Genomic DNA, 19,541 nt, shown 5'->3' with positions numbered 1-19,541 from the left:
TTCCTGAAGTAAGACCAAGCAGTTTTGTAGTAGTGAAACTCGTTCATTTCTTTTTAATGATGCATTAAAAATAAAATCTTGAGGAAGAAAATGCATGTCAAAATTTACTTTGAAAAAGTGTTTCTTGTGTGTGTGTGTGTGTAATAAAGAGGTTATTCATTAGTTTTTTTGTTACTGTAGAAAAATTGCTGTCCTTGCTGCCTGAATATGTGGTACCGTATATGATTCACTTGCTGGCGCATGATCCAGATTTCACAAAACCTCAGGATGTTGATCAGCTTCGTGATGTCAAAGAGTAAGTGTTAAAGGTTTCTATAATTGTTATGCTGAGAATTTTTCTGTGCTTGGAAAAAACTGATTAGGAAGAGTAACTCCTTATTTTGCAAAACAGTAGTCTTGGAAACATGTAACACTTTAACCAAGGGAAGAAGGCATTAACAACTGCCTAGCGGCATATTCTGAAAGCCCAAGTGGTAGCCTGTAGATCACATCATAGTATACCAAATTAGTGAGTTGTTTAGGCTTCTTTTGAAGTATTGTAATGATTTTAGATTATTTTATTTGTGCCTAAATTATTTTATTTATTTCCCAACACATTAAGGAGATGCCCAGTGATTTCAGTTCAAATATTAATATTTTGGAACTTACAAAATATAGAGCTCGTCCAGGAATTGAAAATATAATGCCACTGGTGCAGGGTCAGAGTCCTGTTTCACTAGAAACTATTTTTTTTTTTCTTTCCTATGGAAACGTACTAGAATTCATGTTAAGTTTACTGCTGACTTATCGTTTGCACTGTACATCTGCAGTGCAGGCTTAGTGCTTCTTAATGTATTCAGCACAGAAGCCTGTCATACAGAAGCTTGCTCTCTTCTATTTCCAGTTTGAGACCTCCTTGTGTGCCTTAAATAAACTTCCACACCTAAGTATAGCTTTTGTATTTGTCTTGTAATTAATTTTTTAAAATACCTATGTTTTGGCACTTCTTAAAAATAGCTAAAGCATCCCCTCTGCAACTTTAGTTTTAGTGTTTCATGTTTTTCATGTATTTATTTTTGATGGAAGTGTGAGCGATGTTCTTTTGGTATTACAAAGGCATTTATAATCACATACTACAATATACATCATCAGAAAAGCAGTTCATTCTTGGCACAAACAGACCAGTTCACATCTTAATTCTTTTTGCACCTTCACCTGTGAGAGTCCAAGTCTGATTCTTTCTTTAAATGAAAAAAATAATTTGTTTTGATTTCTGAGTTCCTTCACTCACACCTGATCAGAACCTGGAGTCAGTGAAGATTTCTTACCTAATTGTCGAGTCGACATTCTGTCCCAGGACTCCTTGTTCCTGGCAACATCTGAAAGCACTCTCCAGCGAGTACTTTATCCAAAATGCATGGAACAAGTTCTGATGCGTGGTTGTTAATACTTGCTCTGAGAAGTGCTTTCTAGTGCACAGAGCTTTTTTGGAAACTGCTTGTATAGTTCTCCTTTGTTGTCAAATTTCCTCCCTCATGTTTGTCACAGGCTGGCTGAACTAGCCAGAGAGGGCTGCTCCAAACAAAGAAATACTCTATGGGAATTTTGGCAGGTATACTTCTCTGAAGAGTCTCCTGAGATAAATGCAAAACATTTTTCTCATATAATGTAATACAGTGTTTCTATAAAGAGTTCTGAGAGTCACAGTGTTGGCTTTAAAGTGTTAACATAGATGCTTGCAATCTTGGAAAAGCAGCAGACTGGCAGTGCATTTTGTAGTTGTCTCTGTAGTTCGTCTTGGCTTTATGTGGCCTAAATACAGCCACATAAAGTAAGTACATGCTTAGCAAGTTCCTTAACCATAGTCTGTAATATTTATTCTTATGGAGTTTTTGAAGCTTGTCCTACAGCGGTATGTTTGGGTTTGAGTTTGGTGGGTTTTTTGAGTCAGTGTTTGTTTCTTCTGATTCCATGTTCCAAAAATACTGAAATGGATACAGAGAATGAGCTTACTTTATGTGACTGTGTTCTTCTCAGTGCATATTTTTCTACATGAAATCCCACTTTTGTTCTGGAAAGGTCTTTTTCAGGGTTGATAATTATTTCTTTGATTTTTTTTATTTTGTGAGGAAATCAAACTATTGAAGTTGACGTGTGTTAACTGCAATCACCAGGGTAAAATTTGTCCTCAATAGTAATCTTTGGATGGCACAGGGTTTTGGAGATGCTGGGTCAGTGTGGTATTTTATCGATCCTGTATTGATCTCATTTAAGTTCTTGAGAATAGTGAATAGGTGGATGTAAAGGTATCTGATGCATTTATTTACTTATAGCCTTTGTAGCTCTTGGATGCAGGTCAGAATGTACATGTCTTATTTTATTTGTACACCAGATAACTAAGTATTTTGATGGAGCACAACCCTTTGTTTACTTTGAATTTTTGAGATAAATGCTGCTTCATCTCTTGCATTACAGTATTTAATTTGTATCAGTTAAGAAGACCGGGGCTTTTGTGGACAGGGAATTATGATGTTCAGTCATCCTGTGTTTCTAGTTTTTTATTGGCCTCTTTCTGCAAGGTGATCTCTCTTCCAGAGTTCTGAATTACATTAGCTGCTGGCAAAGTTTGCATTTCTCAGTCTTTCCCAGTTAAGAGTTATTTTACTATTTTTATGACCGTGGTTGACCCACTGGTCATGTGCAGCTCTGAAGCTTGATAGCGAATGTGGATGAGCTAGTTGTGCCTTGTATCATAATCGAAAAATTCTTAAAACAAGCTTTTAGTCAAAATAGATTGGGTTCTCCCTATAAATAAACCGGATTTAAAGAAATAAAACTGGGAAAGCTAATTCCATTATGCCCGTATGTAAGGATTTCTTTTCATTAGCAAGTATCTGACCTGTTCAGTGTTGGATCTCCTCTCCTGGGTGAGTTCTCGTATTAAACCTCGTAATGTGGGTAACTGCCCAGCAGCAGTAGGATTTGATTAAGCCCATTTTGAGTGTGGTTACAGTACATCGTTGATAGGAACATAGACATAGCCCAAAGGTTACCGAATTTTATCTAGGTGATGGCAGCACCAGAATTCTTGCTTCTATTCATATTTGGAAGAGAAAAATATTGATGGGTTGGGCAGTGTTTACAGATATAAGAGAAGTACACTAATTTGGCAGATTTATTCCAAAGAGTACAATTGAGACTGTGTTTTAAAGGTCTAGACTCTATTTATGCCGTCGGATGATAATATCTGTTTATGATATCTTCATATTTGTTGTGGTTTCTTGAGGAAAAGCTAGTACAGCTGTCAAAAATTTTTAAGACATTGCTATATATGGGACCTGCAGTATAAAAGCTGGAATATAATTGCTTGTGGTTTTATGGCATTTTAGGTGTCTGTGGTTCATGCTTGAAGTTTTAATGACAAAGAATGAGAACAACAGCCATGCCTTCATGAAAAAAATGGCAGAAAACATCAAACTTACCCGAGATGCTCAGTCTCCTGATGAACCAAAGGCAAATGAAGTAAGAAATGCAGTTCAGATAAGTGTTGGGTGATGGGCAGAGGATTTCACAAGCAGTTGATGAACAGGATTTGCAGGAAATCTGAAAGCACTAGCTCAGATATTTTTATGGTCTTTTATAGAGAGTGTGAATTGCAAGCATTGTCTGTATGTTGCCAATCTCATTCTTTCAGAACCTTGCTGGCCTTATCCAGCACACAGTGCCTAATGAAGTTAATAGGCAAAATTTGTTAACTATTCCTGTTACTGCCTACCTGCCTTATTTTAACTTCTACTGCCTAATTTCCCAACATACATATCTTCTGCTTTTGGGTAATACTGTACTATGTAGCTACTGCTAAGCCTAGTAGTTTCTAGCAGAGAATCCATATATGGTGATTTGACTGAACAGGAGCTTCTATTGTACAGCATAAGCATGTAAAGTATTATTAGTTTCTGTTAAGCAGTATCATATGAAAAAAGAGACTACTATATGTGTTTGAAAAGCCCACAGTACCATTAATAATGTCATTACAAAATAAGTCTTCAGTGGTGGTTATTTTAACACATACATTTTTTTAAAAACTACATACACTGTACACTGTAGAAACAGTAATTTCTAAAGCATAGTTTTCTTTTTTCTTCAGAAACTTTATACAGTATGTGATGTAGCACTATGTGTAATCAACAGCAAAAGTGCTTTGTGCAATGCAGATTCACCGAAGGACCCTGTACTGCCAACCAAATTTTTTACACAACCTGAGAAGGTACATTTATTAATTTAATTTCCAAAGTAATAAGGGGAAATACTTTGATTTTATGATGGAGAGCTGGTTATCTCCGTAACATAATATCATGAGTGGGGAAATGCATATATTTTATCCTCAGCAATTAAATTTTTTAATATCGGCTGTATGCGATGTTATTTGTCTCATGAATGTGTGCGAGAAATGTTTGTAACCAGGTGAGAGCTAATTGGAATAAATATTGATATGTTAGCCTGTTTCACTAGATCATCTCATTGAAGTGTTTTACAAGGGCATCTGAATACTTGAGAATATATGTGTATTCTGACTGTGTAACTGAATTACAATGCAAAGCAGACCAAAAAAAAAAAAAAGTGAGAACATTTTTTATATTATCTGTGGTATGTTTATATCTGTCAGTAGCTGTTCAGCTATTTTGCTTGTTGTACCAGTTTGTCCCCTTAATTGCCTGGTAGTCGTCTTAGTGAGCACAGCTCTACTGTCAGCAGCAGCACCACTGTTCTTTAAGGGGAATAATTCTGAAAAGTGTAAGTGGAACCAAAGTAATTCTCCCGACTAGACCTGATATTTTGATTGTACTGAAGAACATATTTCACATTTTTTCAGTGTCTTAGGCTGTTAAAGAGCAGCCTTTCCAGAGTCTGTTAAAGCAAAATCTAGTTTGCTTTTTTAATTGTGAAATGGCAGGTGCCGTGGTAACAGGGAGCTGGTGTCTGTGATAGCGACCTGCATTCAGATTTAGTGTTTTGGTCTGTGTAAACTGTACTCAGAGTGACAAAGGCAGCAGTTTTCAACTTGTGTAGAGAACACGGCACCTCTTCTCCTCTTTGGACTTCCCATTAAAAAGATGTAAGTGAAAAAATAGGAAAGGCAGTTGCTCCCTATGAATCTCCTCTAAACTACTAGGTTGACCTATCTTTATTAGACTGATTAATTTGTCAGCAGGTTGCGTGGTGCAAAATATCTGCAGCACTTGATACTAGCATCTAATTTGATGTATATATAAAGAATATAACAGCAAGATTGAAAGATCAAACACAAACTGATTTTTATTTCATTTTTTTACAGGATTTCTGCAATGACAGGAATTACATTTCAGAAGAGATAAGGGTTCTTCTTTTGACAGGAAAGGTACTGCATTTTGACAAGTTAAAATTCTTCAAATGTTTCTTGAGATTTTTTTAAATGTCCTGGACTGTTGTAGTTTAGAAATTGTATTAAGACTTTATGTACAATAATATGCGATTCTTTTATTTGATGGCATAAATAATGCCTTTAACCTACTACCTGGTGAGTACACAAAAAACCATGACTGTTACCTGTGCACTGAGGGTCAGGTTCTTGATTAACTACAGATTTACACATGACCACAGGTTTTTCCGTTACTCAGATGTGTGTGGCATAAAGTTAGGATGCAGATACTGAATTGTGACACCACCAGTGTTGGAAGTCTTTAATTTTCATCTTAATATCTTTAAGACAGCTGTTAATGATGTTAAAATCAAATCCAAATGTCTACACCCTTTTGAATCTCTCATTTATTTCAGACACAATTTGGCTGATACCTTCACAGGGGAGAGAAAATACCAAGTCTTTTGGTTCGGGGGCAGGAACATACACCAAAAAAAAAGAACCCATTTTTATACCTTCTGATATCAGCTGTCCTTCCTTGGGATTCTGAACCTGTCTTTCCTAGGTTCTGGTTAAATTACGTAGGAATGCTTTTTTGTCTAACTCAATAAATTAGCAAGTTGGTTGTTAGGGTGGTTTTTTTTTGAGCTTACTGAAAGAATGCTGACTGACCCATAAAATATAAACATCCTGAGAACAGTATAAATAATGGTTTTCATATACATTTCATGTTAATTTTCATGTTTTGTGTTCCATGAACTGTTACTGCATTAGTTTCTAAGGTCTTTCATTAGAGCAGAACTTTGTGGTAATTTTTCTTTGTAAGAGTAGAGACAAATAAATGATCCCACATTTACAGAATAGCCATATCATTTGAGATTGCTTCTCTCACACTGATCTTGCATTTGTACAAAAAGTTTCCCCTGTTAGACTTCATGCGGGTGAGGTTTGTGCAGCTGGCAGAATCCTGCCTCTCCTTGCTCCTTGTCCATGCTGTGACCCAGCCGGGGTGCTGCTGGGAGCGGGGTTGGGGTTACCTCAGGAAGGGAGCAGGCTGAGAACCCACCACCTGCTTTAGCAGCAGCCAGTACCAGCCTCGTGCTTTAAATATCCTCAGAAGGAGGTATCTCTCTACTGCTGTGGTTGTTTCACCTTTGACAACGTTCAAATATAATGAATGAAGCATTTGAAGCAAGTTTGGTTGGCTGTGTAAACTTGCTACATTTCTGTTCTGATAAGGCGCTCAGCAATGCAGACTAAAACTACATCCTCAATTAAAAATTTTACTGGTATAAGACAAGCCTCTCATGCAGATTTGAGAGGGAGGGATGTCCCATACCAAGCTAGTAATATTGAGGTAATTTTCAGTCTTCTGGGAAAACGGACACTTATTCCATGCTCTGATAGAGTGCACAAACATTGGATTCATTTTCTGTCTACTTCCATTTTGGAAAACATGGATGTATAAGGATGTCCCACTGCCTCAGACCAGTGGTCCTTTTTGGCTGATGGGCTGAAACACCATGATTAGGGAGAGCATGCAAGCCTTGCCGCTTTCTGCAGTATGTTCCCCCTCATACTCCTCCAGCATTCAGAATTTTTATAATGGGATGTTAGACTGTGTGCCTGCTGATGTTGCTTAGGGACCTCTTCCCAAATCCATCAGCTCAGTGTTGAACCTCCCGGTGCTCTGCCTTCACAGCTCCTTGTGGCAGAAGATGCCAGCAATTTGCAACCTATGGGTTGTGCAGAAGCACTTTCTCTTCTCCCTTAAACATTTTCTCCTAGTAATTGCACCAAATGGTTCCTCCTTTTCATAAAATACTCCATAAATAGATCAAATAAAACATTACATGAACAGTATATTTAAGTAAATGTTGTGCAGTATTAGCACTGGGATGATGCAACTACTGAACATGTGCTCAGTAACAAGCTGTTTCTACAGGAATCATTGCTTTTTTTTGCTGGCCAAATGTTTTCCAGCATCTGTGGTATCTCTCTCCTTCCTGCTCCCTTGTAACTTCAGCACATGGGAATTGATTTTTCTTATGAGAATGTCTTAATAAATTAACTTGGTCTCTGAGGAAGTGTAAAATTAATGAAGAATGTGACATGCCAGTTCTGAAAACTTACTTGACTTCTCTCCAGAGACAAAATAAAAAACTTCTTCCTGCTTACCTAGCCTGACCACGTCAGGCAACGGACAGCAGCAAAATCTAAAATATCATTACTGTGTTGGAGAACTCCAGAATAGACACGTGGTGTTAAATATTTTTACATAGGTTTTCTGTGTAGTAAAAGCGTATACTTTTTGTGCTGTTGTATTGAACCCAATTCTGCAGTACATTTTGGAAAGCCTCTCCCAGAGGTGCTTTGCTTTGGAAATACAGGATGTTGACACACCTTTTTGGTCCTCTAATATTATCTAACATTCTGGGTTTCATTGGGACTTCTCTACTTGCTACACCTTCGAAGACAGTTGGTGAAGTGCTGTCAAACGACAAGAAATAAACGTAGGATAGACAGTGTTTTCTAATTAAAGATGAAGTCTGTGGCTCTGAAATGATGGCATTGTGATTGAGACTGTTAATCCAGAAAAAGTATTTGAAAATACTGAAGGAAATATTTTAAAAATAAATTATGTATCTGAAGTTTCCATTTCTAAGATTAAACCTTTCTTTTTAGCCAAAACCAACTGGTGTATTAGGTACAGTAAACAAACCGTTATCTGCAACTGGAAGGAGACCGTGTATTAGAACTGCAGGCTCAGAGACTGGCAGCAGCATCAGTGTGAACTCTGAGCTCAGCTCTTCTGCAGGAAACAGATCAAGGTACAGGAATTTGAAATTTCTTTCATCGGCTCTTTTTACTTCATGTTCTCCAGTGTGTTTGTGTGTTTTAGAACAGGAGATGTTTTGGTGTGTGTGCTTATGTGTTTGGAGAATGTCTGTATTTTGTCCAGTTTTAAAAAAAATAATAGTTCTCTATAGGTAAAAATCTCCATCTTTGCTTTTTGTTTGCGGTTCTTCTAGCAGACAAAAACTGAGTACAGTGTTTAGGTGTGGTATACCTGTAATAACATATAATACAACAGAAGGGACACTATACTGTCTGAGATTTTGGGGGTTAATATTCATAACATTTTTACATCTGAAAATAATATGAAGAGACCAGCCATAATTATACTGAACAGATTTTGCAACTTGCACATTTTTAATGTATAAAGTAGGATTAGTCATGGTTAGTAACAAGAAACATTTTTGATGTAAATGAATTATTCTGACCTATTTAACACAATTAAAATGAGCTTGTTGAAGAGAACCAGGATCTCAGTGGAGAGATGCAACATACGATCATAGTATTTGGTCTGTCTTCTAATAAGTGTTATTTTTATGTGGATCCAGAGTTTTGAAATCTGTCATAAATCTGGAGAACCGGTTTTCACTTTCAGATTTTAAGATTGTTTTATTTGTTTTGGAATGGTTAATGTAAAGGGTTAAGGTAAAGGGTTAAAGAGAGTAGAGAAAATCAGTTCTGGTTGCTACATTTCATAAGGCCGAAAGGAAGTATAGCTCAGTTCAGAATTTGTTCTATTAGTGTGTGTGATATATGCTGTGATATCTTGATTATTTTTTAAACTACTTTGTTTTTAGAACTATTGTGTGCTTGTGTAAATTAAATGGACGTTTGAGCGTTGCTGGTCTTTATTTATCTTCACTTCCTTTGCCATTATCAACTTTTTCTATCTGAAAAAAGAATATGGCCTCATTTAGAGCATTGGACTTAAGTTTGCAAAAAGAACTATATGGCATTGTGTCTCTGATAAGAAATTTGGCTCAGTGGCTAGCCAGTCCCTTTCAGACCTTTCCTAGTTCTGGGAGAGAAAATATAAGTGTAGACTCAAGAAAATTCAACTCTTTTAAAAGTAATTTAGCCTGTCTGCATTGATTTATATCTATTTATTTATTTAAATAATTGCAAGCATTTTTCTTCATTTGTTTTGTGTATTTTGGCTTTGTTTTGTCTCCGATTATGCTACCAGGGAACAAAGTTCAGATATATCAGAAACTGGGGTCAGTGAAAATGAAGAAAATCCTGTAAGGATTATTTCAGTCACACCAGCAAAGACAGAAACTGTGAAAAACAAGGTATGTCTGGAGATTTTATGGACTGTCTCTCTATAATTAGCTTGGCGTGGGGGTTTTATTCAGTACACACCACTGCAGGTGGTCTCTGAGTAACTGGTAATGTTTGATTTCATTTCGTGTGGTTGTATCACTTCCCTAGCCCAATAGAAGAACCCGTATTTTCAAAACTATTTATTTTATCCAGAGTAATTAATAGAGCTCATGTGCTCAAAAATAGCACAGACAAATTGGAAGGGACTTCTTTTTTCTAAAATTCCAAAAGATTCCCACCTTTGTTCTGTGTTTTTCAGTGTAAATAACAGTAAGGCTGTGATTGAGAGTGATGGTTGACACCTGTATCTTTAACTGAAGATATTGCCAGGAAAATTTCAAGTGCTCCTTTGGCATGAAATCAACACGTAACTTTTGGATAGTGTCACAAATAAATATTATTTAAACTCTGAGGAAATCTAATGCTTTTCCCACCTTCTGTTGGAGAGAGAAGATCATGCCTAAATCATAATGATTTCTTAACTTATAACGCGTACAATTGTAAGAAGTTTAACCAAGGTAAATGCGGAGTCCTGCACCTGGGGTAGCTTAAACCCAGGCAGCAGAGCAACAGGTGGGATCTGCCTGGCTGGGGGTGTAGGTTGGCTGAGAAGGACCTGGGGACCATCGCAGGGGACAAGCAGCACAGTGTGGGTTGGCAGCGTGCCTTGAGCAGTGAGGGCAGCCAGGGTCCTGGGCTGCACCAGCAAGAGCAGAGCCAGCAGATTGAGGAATGGGATTGTTCCACCCTCTGTGGCATTCATTCCGCCACGCCTGGAGTGCTGCATCCTCCCCGCTTCAGCAGAGACTCCGAAAAACGGGAGAGAACCTTGCAGAGGGGCCACCAAGATGAGAAAGGTTTGGAGAGGTGGTTGTATGAGGAAAGGTTGAAGGTGTTTGGTTTGTTCAGCCTAGAGAAGAGGAGCCTTGGGGGAATCTGATCAGTCTTTCAGTACCTCCAAGGTATTTATGGAGCTGGTGGAAGCACCCTCTTAGTGCTGCATGGCAGCAGGACAAAATGCTACAGGCAGATTTCTGTTGCTTGAGGGGAAATTCCATCTGAGTAGAAGCAAAAAAAACCCCTTGACACTGTGAGGAATATTAAATACTGGAACAGGTTGCCCAGAAAAGTGGGGGAATGTTGTGGCTCACAGCTTGGCTTGTCAAGGGCCCTGGATAATTGAGGCCCTGCTTTCAACAGAAGGTTTGACCAGAGCTGATTCTAAAAGCAAAATAGATTTTGGTTTTTTTAACAGTGTAGGGATACATGCTGTTTTATGCTGTACACGTTTTAAGAAGTTATGTATCTACTCAGTCTCTGTGTGATGAGAGTCATAAGCAGGTGTTTTGAATTAGTATCATCACATAGAAGAATTCACATTTTTTAAAAAAAAATTTAAAATAAAATCCACGTGATATTCACATCCATGAGCTAATGAAGAAAAAAAAAATCTCCCAAATTTCAAGATACGCTAGTTCCTTTTTGCTTCTTTGTCCCCAAAATAGGGTTCTTTGGAAAAGTCGGAGCAGTTAGGCAAAGCATTTATGAAATAAATCTTAAAAAAATGCTTTCTAGGTTCTTGAAACCTGTTTTCAAGGAGTGGTTATCTTCTGGATCGCAGGTGTAAATGGCTCCTATGAAGCTGCTAGAACAGTAATAAAGATTACAGAGACCCCGTGACTTAGTTAAACATTCAAGAAATAACAGTAGACCATTTAACAAAATAGTCCTTGGTTCAGATGCAGCGCTTGTAATAGTGAGTGATCTTGATTGCAGTGCTAGAAATTGCGAAGTCATCCCGGCCGTGCTTCTGTAGTGCCTTTTTCTCTACTGCTCCACCTCGCTGCTTCAGAAGCCGGCGTTCAAATGAACGTCCAGCATCCAGGTGCTCCCTCTTGGTTCCCACAGGAACGTTTTTCTGTGCAGAGACCTGCACTGTCACCATGTCACCATCCTTTCTGTTTCACATACACAGGCACCACTTCGTGAAATGCAATGACTTCCATTGCTTTCTTCAGTGGAATCAGACAAACATGCACGTGGGCCATACCTATTTAGACAAAGACTTACCAAAGGCTGCAAGATTAATTTGTGACTAGGTCTTACTCCCTTTATTCGCAGAAAGCCTTGTTTATTTTTTTCCTTTCACTGGCATTTAGGGTTGTAGTAATCTGCACTTGTACTGAAGGTTGACCTCAAAATTTGCATATGTTGAAGTAAATGTCATTTGCTGTACCAGAATTGGCACTCTTGCTCCTCACTTCTCCCCTGTTGGTTGGCAAAGAGGCAGTAAAGGAGCTTGCCCAGAAGAACCATCATGGGAAGAGCTGAGGTTATTAATCTTACTCTAGTCTCGCTTTCAAGCAACTACAAGATAGATTGAGTGCACATACTAACATTGCACACAGTGTATAAAATCTTTTTGCAAGGTTAAGGCCAGAAGTCCTGTTTGGTAAAACCTTTTACTAGGTCTAGCCCATATGATGTGGATGCATAGATGAGGCTCTTAGGGACATGGTCTAGTGCTAGATTTAGGTTATGGTTGGACTTGATGATCTTAAGGGCCTCTTCCAACCAAAATGATGACATGATTCTGTGATTATAACAATGCTTACTTTCTGTTTTATAAACTCATGTTTCCGTCAGGGAGGTAACAATTTGAGTTTACCTTTGGGAATCCTTCCTTTGTTCGCATCAATGTTTTTTATTTCCCAGGAGATTAATTCTGATCAGGCAACACAAGGAAACAGCACTGAACGTGGGAAAAAAAGAACAGCAACGGCATCTGGAACTGAAAATATTCATCAAAAACCAGAAGAAAAAAATGCAGATGAAACAGGACCATCACTAGCAGCAAAAACCAGGAGAGGGCGAACATCCAGACCTGAACCTCAGGGCACCTCTGCAAAAAATGAGGAATCTAATAAACCACCTGTCAGGGGAAGGAAAAGGGCAGCAGTCAGTCAAGAAAGTCCAGGGAGTTTGGAGGCAGGTAACGCCAAAGCACCAAAACAGCAAGACACAGCAAAAAAGCCAGCAGCAGCACAGAGACAAATCGATCTACAAAGGTAAAAATAAACAAATTAAATACATGGGTGGGGTGGGCATTTCCTTTCTCGAGTCAGACCCCGAATTTGCCATTATAGCAGATCTAACCTGTGTTAAAGGGCACAACTAAACCACAATGACTTATAAACACTATGGTCCAGCGTATCTTGTTTTGTGTTCTGTTTTTCAAAGTAAGTACCAGAGCAGCTGGAATTGGAGAAATGAATTTGTTTGGTGAGAACAGGATAATTTAACCCGGTTTTGCCTGTTGCATCCTGGTTCCCCATACTAGTGCTGCTCTGTAAAAGAACCGAGAGTTGAGGGTGTTCAGCGCGTTCATTTCCGCCAAGTACACAGGGATGCAAGTGCTCTGCTCTGCTCCAGTTCATTGATAATAATGGCTCGAAAAACTATCGTCTTTAATCAACAGAAAAAACTGTAATTCTAGCTGTAATTCTTTGCGATAGGTTTGGTCTGTGCTTCTTTAATATTAACAATATTTTAATATATATTTTAAGTAAATGAAAAGCAGAATTTGGAACTATACGAATTACAAAACAGCTCATGGACGATAATTTATTTTTCTGTACTCTAGCGTTTACGTATGTTGATTTGATTTCTAATATAAGCAAACCACAAATGCACGTAAACACTAAGCAGTTTGTTTAGCTGAATCTGATACAATAATAATTTTAATGCAAGAGTGTCCAAAGCTGTAGAGCAATAAGGTCAGCAAACCTGTGTGCTGGAAGAAATCACAAAGTAATCTAAGAAAGGAAGGAATAGTTGGAATTGTTTCTTTCTAGAGATTTTGTAAATTGAAGATCTTGCAGAGAGCCTTGGTCAAAAAGAACTACCTTTTGCTCTCACAGCAAGGTTCATACACTAATACATTGTTTGGTCTTTCAATAGAGTAATATTTGTGAACTGCCTTGCAACGTTTGTTTAATACATCAAAATTCTTTAAGTCTTCATAACAAATTGCACTACCCATAGCCTTTAATAAACCACCTCTGTTGGATAACTTCTTTAAAATATGTAATACCTCAGTGTTTGTTGGAAAAAATGCCAAACCATTGTTAACGTTTTTCAGAAGCCAGGTGCTTGGAAGTGATGGAGATTCACTGTTGGAGATAGACTCCAGCCCAGAATATTCCCAAAATGCAATGGATCTTTTTAAGGCCTGTGGCAGCAGCCAGGAAGAGACTGAGGAGACAGAGATAGCAGAGGGAGGATTCCTTAAGGTGTAGCAGGCATCTTATATAGGACAACTCGGGGGGGGGTGGTTATTGTAGCTTATACAGTAAGGAATCAAAGAAATTTGTCTGTCTTTCTAGAAAAATGTGTGTAAAGATAGCTACGTCTGGTAGGGTTTTTGCTTTTAAGTAGACACGTATAAGTTACTGTAAATGCTTGAAAAAAACTTTAGAAGTAGTGCTGGTTCTTAAGTAAGGCTATTTTTATAAACCTAGGTCATTAAATACAGTAAATTACAACAAGTTAGCATTCTTATTCTCTGATTTCAATAAAAGCTATAGATAAATGTATTTCTGTTTATGCTGAAAAAGACATTATTCGGTTATGGAATAATTATTATTACTTAACTTGTGTATTTCCAAGTTTACTAGGAAATAGTGCTATGCAATAAGAAAATTCAATTACATTCAATTAATTATGTAATTGTTAAGAAGATACAAGATGGAGTTGGAAGAATATAAAAAAGAGTGTAAAAGCTAAATTGTAAAGTATGTAGGTAGGAATTTGATTCAAAACCAGTTGTAATTTCCATGTCCTTAACTTTTCTTTCCTTTTCTGCCCCCCAAAAAGGTAAAAAGAAAACTCGCTCCAAAAGGGAGGAAATGAAGGCCAAATAAAGGCATGCTCCAAGCTTCTGCAAAAACTAGGATTCAGAAATTTCCTGTACAAGAACTGAAATTACTTCAAAACACACAGCTTTCAGCTCTGAAACCAGAAGGAAAACTATGCTTCCCTTTCACCTGAAATTAATCCTTCTCAATGGAAATGTAAAGCAGAAACTCTTGAGAGAGAGGCTAAAAGCATCTGTACTTATTTCCCCAGAGACTTTTTTTATGAAAAGTCAATAATTAAGCAAATTGCTTAACACTTGGTTCCAGTTCCTGCATTCTGGAGTTTAAAAGTGTATTTACACCGTTAATTTTCATGCTGCATTTTTTTTTAAAGAAAGCCAGAGGAGGTCCTTACACTGACATTGAAAATTCGTGATCCTAGAGCCAGGTATCCCCATGTTTCACAGAAAAAGTAGAAGTCTACTGAATGGATTTTAAACAAGACTAGAGGAGAAAAAGCTCACAAAAAGTTTTTTTGCTTTACTTTTGGAGACTGTTTTATGTATAATTCTTTCTGCCTGCCTACTTTTCTGCAAAAATAAGATGTACAGATTTCAGTCCCTGCTATGAAAAGTCATGTGGTGGCAATTTTATAAATGTTGCTTTCTGATTTTTATCAGAGTGGGAAAGTAATCACTTAAAATTATTATTAATTCGCAAGTAGACATTTCATTTTTTAATTTTCCCTCCATTTTAGTTTAATATAATTTGCAATAAGTGTACATATTGATGTTTGTTTTATAAAAACATATATCACTTTTAAGTGTTTTTACTCCTGTGGTTCTGTTGGAATATTCTAAATTTTAAAGGAGTAAAGACAGTCCAGCATTTGATTTTATAATGTTTGCCACCAGATTTTTATTATTGATGTAAAGAAAAAAAAAATCAATTTTTAAAAATAGTTGGACTTTGGCAGCTTTGTAAGGAAAGTTGGAAATGTTTAGGATTGCTCTCAATTTTAAGCATTGTGCTGATTGGAAGTAAGTCTGTTTTGCATTTTGTCTTCCTGTCCAGGCTCATTTTTTAATGTTTATTTTAGAAGATTGTTGCATCAATATTATGTTTCCTGGCATTGTTCAGCATAGAAACAGTGTACACTTTTATGTACACATGATCATATTTAAGTTTGTTGCATAAAATAAACGCTTCTAGGTGTCATGTGCCAGTCTTTCTTTTCTTTCACAGAAAACTACTTGCTGTATCTGTGCACAGGCGCTGATAGAAGTTTTGTGTTGAGCACAGAAGTTGTGATGCAGACAGTTACCCTGTGTAAAAGAGAAGCGTTCTAGGTGAAGTTACTTGCAGAGTTGTGTGGGAAGAAGGGAAATGTGCAGTCCCTGGATTGGGTGTAGAAGAGCTGGACGCTGTTGCCAGGAGCTGAGGTTTGCTTGGCGCTCCTGGAGCAGGCAGAGCGCTTCGACTTCCAGGATTTGAAATGCTTTTGATGGAGGGAGGCTGGGAGGATTTTAAAAGCATTTAATTAGGCAGCCATCAGGGTTTTCATTTCTAAAGCTGAAATAAGACAGATTTGCTGATCATAAATGCCGTTTCTTCGTAGTGCTCTGGTCAAATACTTCCCTCGTGCAAAAGTTACGGTATTTTGGTTTATAACCAAATTTTAAATGTTTTTGTCAGAAGTCTTCAGGTGCTACCTAAAAAAGAATCTCTCTTTTAGAAATTAGCTTTGGTACCTTATGGTGTTTTTGTAACAATGATTTAAAATCTGGATTTGACAAATCTACAAATCTTGACAAATATTCAGAATGGTTTTCCAAAAGCTTTGATTTTTGTGAAGTGGATAATTATGGGGTTTTTTGGTTTTGTCTATGGTTTTCTTTTTTTTCCCCTTTTGGTTTATGTTGGGATTTTTTTGTATGGGTTTGGCTTTGTATTATTTTCATTGTTTGTTTGGTTTTTGGTCAGTTATTAATCAGTTCAAATGTCAAGTTACTCAAGGTATCGTCACAGAATAATTTAGGTTAGAAGGGGTTTCTGGAGGTTCAGTGCCACACTTAGAGCAGGGGTTGCAATTGTCTTTCAAAAAACAGGTACGCAGAGTTTCTTTCTTCTGTTTTTTCTAAGGGGACATTTGCTTTACTTTCTGTGTTGATTACCAGTACAGCCAAAGCAAATCCATCCATTCATGCAGCAAATGATGCTGGGCATAATTGACTGAGCAAAAATGCAGCATACAAACTCTAGGAAAGGTCCGCTGGTGACCCACTGGTTTCGTATCAGAATAACTTCTCTCCTCCTCCAAAGTCCCGAGAGCTGCCAGCGTACACTTTGGAGTTGCCTCTTTCTGTAAGAACTGTGTCCCCTGAGGCCAGGGCTCCTCACAGCAGCTGACAGCCAGCACTTGGAACCATCAGCCTTTATAACAAGCACAAGGAAGTACAGGCGTAATTGTTATACATACGTAATTTATGCATTGCTACTGATGCTTGAGAGTAATGAGACTGTGGAATTGGAGGCAAATTATTCCAAAGAAAGAGGTGGGGGTTTTGTACTTGGCCATAGTGGGGTTTTAAAATACTTTACATAAGAATTGTAACAAGAAAACTGATGCTCGGCGTTTTTTACTTGTTAATGTGTGATAAAGACTAAAAAGAAGCCTGATAAAACCCAGTCTTTATGGCCCTTACCCCGTGTAGGATTTAAAGGTGCTGAGGATTCACCTTCAGCTACATATTTAGAGCTAAGTTCTCATCATCTTTAAGTTCCCATCTTCATGGAAGTGTGGCTTTATTTCTTAGCAGACATACATTTATTTCTGTTTCTGTGTGTCCCCTGATGCCTGGGCTGCCCGGCTTTCCCAGCAGTGAGACTGGAAGGCTGTTCTGAGAACATACTTTGTAACCTACTAACCCTCTACCACTCAACAAAATTAAATCTGAATAGTTGTTTTAGACAAAACAATAATGTTTTTTAGAGCAATCTTAAACAGGAAAAATAACATGCATTACAGATGTTTTCTGCACCTGCTGTCAAGCCTTTCACTTTTAGAACTGATACATTTTAGATAAGGATTTGTTATTTACTTCCAGGCTTAGATACACTGTTGGACCAGGTTCAACATCAGACTGGCTCTTGAGTTTCAAGTGAACTGAGGGGGCTATCACAGCCCAACTGTCTCTGAAGATCCAAAAAGTTGTGGGATCACCAAACATTTACAATATATGGGAAATTTGCTTCTTTAAGGAATCATCCATGTGGATCCTAGTTTGCTTGCACGTGTGCTCCATTATTATATTTATCAGCAGTAATAGGTGGGTTAGTGCACGGAAATCAAGTCCCAAACCAGTGCTGAAGGAAATTGCCCGAACCAGAGCAGCTGCGCTGTGAAGTCGGCTTGCCAGCCAGGCTGCAGGTGTGCGGAGCTGATAACCAGCCATCAGTCACAGGGCAGCTGGACTCGGCCCAAGGAATCGGATCTCCACGCAGAAACAGGTTTGCGCAGGGAACAGCAACCTGTGAAACACCAATTACCAAAGTACAGCAGCACTTGATATGTATCTTGAAGCCTTCCACTACTTAAATTTCTGACGAGGAGGGATTCATCCTGCAGTGAGTACCCCAGGTACTCAAATGTTTAGAGGGAAGCTCCAATAGTAAGATAAAATACTCCTGAACATCAAAGACCAACAACAGCTTCCATTCCTTAAAGACTTTTTAAGCCCAGCATTCCCTGGATCCATTGGCCTTGGTTCCTGGAAGGCAGCAAACCAGAGCGGGCTTCCTCAGGAACAGAGCTTGGAAATCCTGGTACAGAAGCAGAGGTGGCAGCTGACAGCGTCTGCCTTCCCTCCTGCACAGCCTGGGTCAGGACAGCAGATCCAAAATTCCTTATTCCTTTACTTCTACCACGTGAGAGACCAAAGAGGGTGAGCAACCCAGTTTCTCCCTTTGATCTCACACTCTGTGATCTGACTGAAGGTGGCCAGTCCCACAGCTCCCGTCAGAGATTCCTTAGCACCGAGTCACTGTGGTGACCCACAGGATGATCCTGTTCGCAAACCTGACTCACTAGAATACTTTGCAGAGTAGCAACATCTCTCATGCAAGGCAAGTTCCTGGCCTTATTTTCTGCAGTCTGAAAGGAAATGAGCAGGTTTTTGGCATTTGCAGCTGTGGGACCACAGCAAAAGGTCAGTTCAGACTTGTTCCAGTTCAAATAACCTCCCCCTCACTCAGACTAGAAGGGCTGAAGCAGCAGCCACACTTACTCCAGGAACTGAACTGAACTTGGTCGGCATCACAAGTGCCTAAAGACCAGTGAGTGTGTTCCTCAGAACCTTGGTGTCACTCACAGGTGCCTGACACACACTGCATGAAGTCACTGGGATTGCTGCCAGCAGCAGGCACCGTGCAGTCATCTACCACGGTCCTGGAAGAAGTTCTCCTGCTGACCTGAGGGAAAGACCTTTCTGACCTGCAACAGAGCATCTGCTCTGTGTTTCTGCCTAGTGAAAGTCATGACAAACTTCTATCAGGAGCTGTCTGACTGCAATGGCTGGTGTTGGGACCCAACAGCAGGAAGAGTCAGGACTCATGGTGACCACTTCAACTCTTCTGTGACTCTAAGCAGCTGTTCAACTTCAAAGCCAGTGGGTTCATCACCAGCTGCAGTGCTAGATCCACAGTCAGCAGCCCTGAGACATCCATGGGCAACAGAGACAGGTGGCACAGCTGAGCCCTGTGTTACTTGATGAGGAGGAACAGCCATCAGGAGACACATCTGCTCTTCAATGGGAGCACAGATGTTCATCTGAGCTCGTTTGTTACTTGCCGAAGTCATGCAGGCAGCAGAGCCCTCTCGGCAGTGTGTCAGCCAAGGCAAGAAGCACACAAACAATTAACTTTGTGTACACTGAGCATCCTTCTCCCACGACAAGACTGTTTTTTGAACAGCCACAGGAGCTCGGATGTGTGTTCATAGCGCTGCAAGGCGGGCGTGCTCCAGAACGAGAAATACACGTTTTGCTGCTTAAGTTCAGGCGTTTCATTCTCCTCTCATTGCCCTGGAAGCGGAGATCAATGTATGTTGACCCTGCTGCACCACAGCTTCT

At 38.9% G+C, this 19,541-nt stretch overlaps 1 protein-coding gene across 2 annotated transcripts in view; it reads left to right on the top strand.

Moving 5' to 3' along the window:
* The window catches only part of PDS5A (PDS5 cohesin associated factor A), a 78,513-nt gene extending 62,883 nt beyond the window's left edge, over positions 1 to 15,630 (top strand). The window contains exons 26-34 of one of the 2 annotated variants that reach the window (XM_065836133.2): positions 181 to 295; positions 3,369 to 3,501; positions 4,127 to 4,246; positions 5,315 to 5,377; positions 8,063 to 8,208; positions 9,420 to 9,525; positions 12,272 to 12,624; positions 13,698 to 13,848; positions 14,432 to 15,630. In XM_065836133.2, coding sequence (XP_065692205.1) covers positions 181 to 295; positions 3,369 to 3,501; positions 4,127 to 4,246; positions 5,315 to 5,377; positions 8,063 to 8,208; positions 9,420 to 9,525; positions 12,272 to 12,624; positions 13,698 to 13,848; positions 14,432 to 14,467 — 1,223 coding nt within the window. In that variant the 3' untranslated portion in view covers positions 14,468 to 15,630. The remainder of the gene's footprint in view (positions 1 to 180; positions 296 to 3,368; positions 3,502 to 4,126; positions 4,247 to 5,314; positions 5,378 to 8,062; positions 8,209 to 9,419; positions 9,526 to 12,271; positions 12,625 to 13,697; positions 13,849 to 14,431) is intronic. The other variant, XM_065836134.2, reaches the window with a different exon arrangement.
* The last annotated feature ends 3,911 nt before the right edge of the window (positions 15,631 to 19,541 follow it).

This window comes from Patagioenas fasciata, chromosome 4 (genome assembly GCF_037038585.1).
Source record: "Patagioenas fasciata isolate bPatFas1 chromosome 4, bPatFas1.hap1, whole genome shotgun sequence".
Lineage (NCBI taxonomy): Eukaryota > Metazoa > Chordata > Aves > Columbiformes > Columbidae > Patagioenas > Patagioenas fasciata.
This window is presented reverse-complemented; position numbering and strand designations above follow the sequence as displayed.